General features: G+C 34.6%; 1 protein-coding gene across 1 annotated transcript; it reads right to left on the bottom strand.

Annotated features, from left to right (window-relative positions):
* Positions 1-1,313: 1,313 nt before the first annotated feature.
* On the bottom strand, positions 1,314-1,690 carry PAAG_05373 (hypothetical protein; the record flags this gene model as incomplete). Its single annotated transcript, XM_015845555.1, has 2 exons — positions 1,314-1,430; positions 1,505-1,690. 2 exons carry the CDS (start codon positions 1,688-1,690, stop codon positions 1,314-1,316), a joined length of 303 nt encoding a protein of 100 aa, XP_015699781.1.
* Between the last annotated feature and the right edge of the window lie 884 nt (positions 1,691-2,574).

Raw genomic sequence — 2,574 nt, 5'->3', positions numbered from 1 at the left:
CCAATAAGGAAGAGGAGAGGGAATAAGAGGAAGGACGTAAAACAAAAAAAACTCAACCAACTCCGTTTGCGTCTCCCCTCTGGATCATCTCCTTCATCCCTCCTTCACCTCTTTCTCTTCTCAACATTTTTCCGAAACTCTCTTGGCCCCTTTCCACCAACCCAACCGTTACACATGGCCAGCTAAAATCTAGGAGCCCTTGTTGTTTCATCTCAAGGGCACAACCCTCGAATACTAACATTGATTAACAGTGCATGTCAAAATAATAATGATGGGTAGGGTAGCTAACCTAACACCAACCCAACTTACCCCTTCATTGTTCTCCTTACTACCCCTCCACCTGTGCAAAACCTCATCCACCCCACCTCTATCCTATGCTGCTTTCGTGGTGTGTTTATGCAGCACAACATAATAAGGGTCTTGACTAGCTAGTCACACAAGCCCGACTCACTTTTCTTAAGATCTCCAACCCTGCGCACGTGAAGGTGCGAAGAAACTTTTCGCCTTTTTTCGTTTTTGGTTGCTTTAGGTTTAGTTGTGTGGCTACATATCCACATATTCTGCGCTCGGGTCGATAAAATGAGAACACAAGGTATGTTTCAGTGCTGTGTGCCGTGTTTAAGCTAGATTGTGGATTGTACATATCACTAACACAACGACTGGGAAAACTGCGGAGTTTGAATATAAAGAAATCAGAGCAGTAGGATTGGCTCTGGCAGCAGCGGCGGCAGAAGCAGGGAACAGGGACTTATCTCTCAAAGATGGGATTTGGTTTGGGCCAACAGAACCAGAATAAATATGATTCTCATTACTCTTTACCTTTGGAGAAATGTTGACTCTTAAATATTGAATAAGATATTTAAGCTGGAAGGTCTCGAAATTATGGATTCCCCGTCCTCCCTCCCCACAAGCAGGTGGTGGGGTGGATATCTCAGCTTCGTTCCGGAAACTCATGTGGGATATCCCGTGTTCTATAGTTGCTCCATCTGCATCACCCTTCGTTGTGTTTTGACAACAGGAAAGGTGAAACGTGAAAGGGAAAAGGTAAAAACCCTCATCCGTGATCCAATTACATCTCAGTTGAACAATGAGGACCCCTGATGCTCATCTCTTCAGCGTACCGAGAAATAGTATTTGAGAGCTAGGAGATTGACCGAAACAGTTTTTTCATGGATCTAGTCCTCAATCCCCTTATTTCTTCGGCTCCAATCTTCAATTCAACCTAGGAAGTTCAGCAGCCTTCGTGTCTTCTTCAATCGACATACTCAACCCTAGTCAAGTCCACAAGTAGCTTAGTTCCTTTCTCCCGTAGGCTATCCGGGTGATGGAAGCAGGGCTGAAGTTGCGGCTGTTGTTGGTGGTTGCGAAGCCTTTTTCCGGACTTCTTTGGACGCTCGAACCAACCGGTTCCTGGAGCCTGAAAAGCTAAGCTTTGCAACAAATAGGATTTTAATGTGCTCCGTGCTGTACTAGATATATGCATGCATGTAATGTATGTATGTACCATAAATTCGAGAAAAAGCATGGATTGCGATGGTCGAGGATATTCATGTGAAGAAGAACAAAAGCGGGAGAACGGAACTGACGTCGAACTGAGTTGGAGCTCAAATTTCATTAGCCGATACAGAGCTTTGACTTTGCAGAGGCCGACGATAGAGTATCGAGTAGATCCATCTGGAGCAGAATCCATGGTCCGCAAACCGTAACGTAATTCCCCACCGAGCCGATCACCCATCGAACCAATCAACAACCCACAAATCGCGTAACTAACTAGATTTTAACCTGAAATATCTACAACTCAGCGGCAAAAATAATTATATTGACATTAATTTACACCAGGATGAGGACATCTGAGTCCTGTATGCCCCAGGATGGCACAATTACTGTATCTTGCGATGGTCATACATCTGAGCGAAGATAATTAAATCAGTAATGCATCAGACTAAGCTTTATCTTTACACATTATTTATAGAAATTAAAATATTTAAAAAGATTAATTCAGTATATTTTTTAAGTAACTGAAAAATTAATATTAACTTTTATAATAATTAAATTATAGATGAAATAGATATTAAATAATATATAAATATTTATTTTAATAGCAAATATATAATAAATTAATAAATTTATTTTTTTAATAATTAATAATTATTATATACTTAATTTTAATTAAATTTATAAAAAAAATTTTTTTATATATTATTAATTTATATTATATTTTATAACTTTTATATATTAATATTATTATAATTTTAAAAAATATTTAAAAATAAGTAAATTAAAAAATAAATTATAATTTAAATTTAAAATTATTAAAAGTTTAATTTTTAAAATTAAAAAAACTTAAAATAGTTCTATAATTATTAATATAATTTTATTTAAATTAAATTTAAATTTTTTAATAAAATAATATTTAATTTTAAAAAAATATAAATTTTAAATTAATTAAAAATATTAATTAAATTATATATATTTTTAAATAAAATAAAATAATTAATATTAATAGTAAAAAAATATTAAAAATTTAATTAAAAATTATTTTATTTTATAATAATATTAAATAAAATTATTATT

Source organism: Paracoccidioides lutzii (genome assembly GCF_000150705.2).
Source record: "Paracoccidioides lutzii Pb01 unplaced genomic scaffold supercont2.14, whole genome shotgun sequence".
Taxonomy (NCBI): domain Eukaryota; kingdom Fungi; phylum Ascomycota; class Eurotiomycetes; order Onygenales; family Ajellomycetaceae; genus Paracoccidioides; species Paracoccidioides lutzii.
Note: the sequence above shows the minus strand (reverse complement) of the source record. Positions and strands in the feature narration are given on the sequence as shown.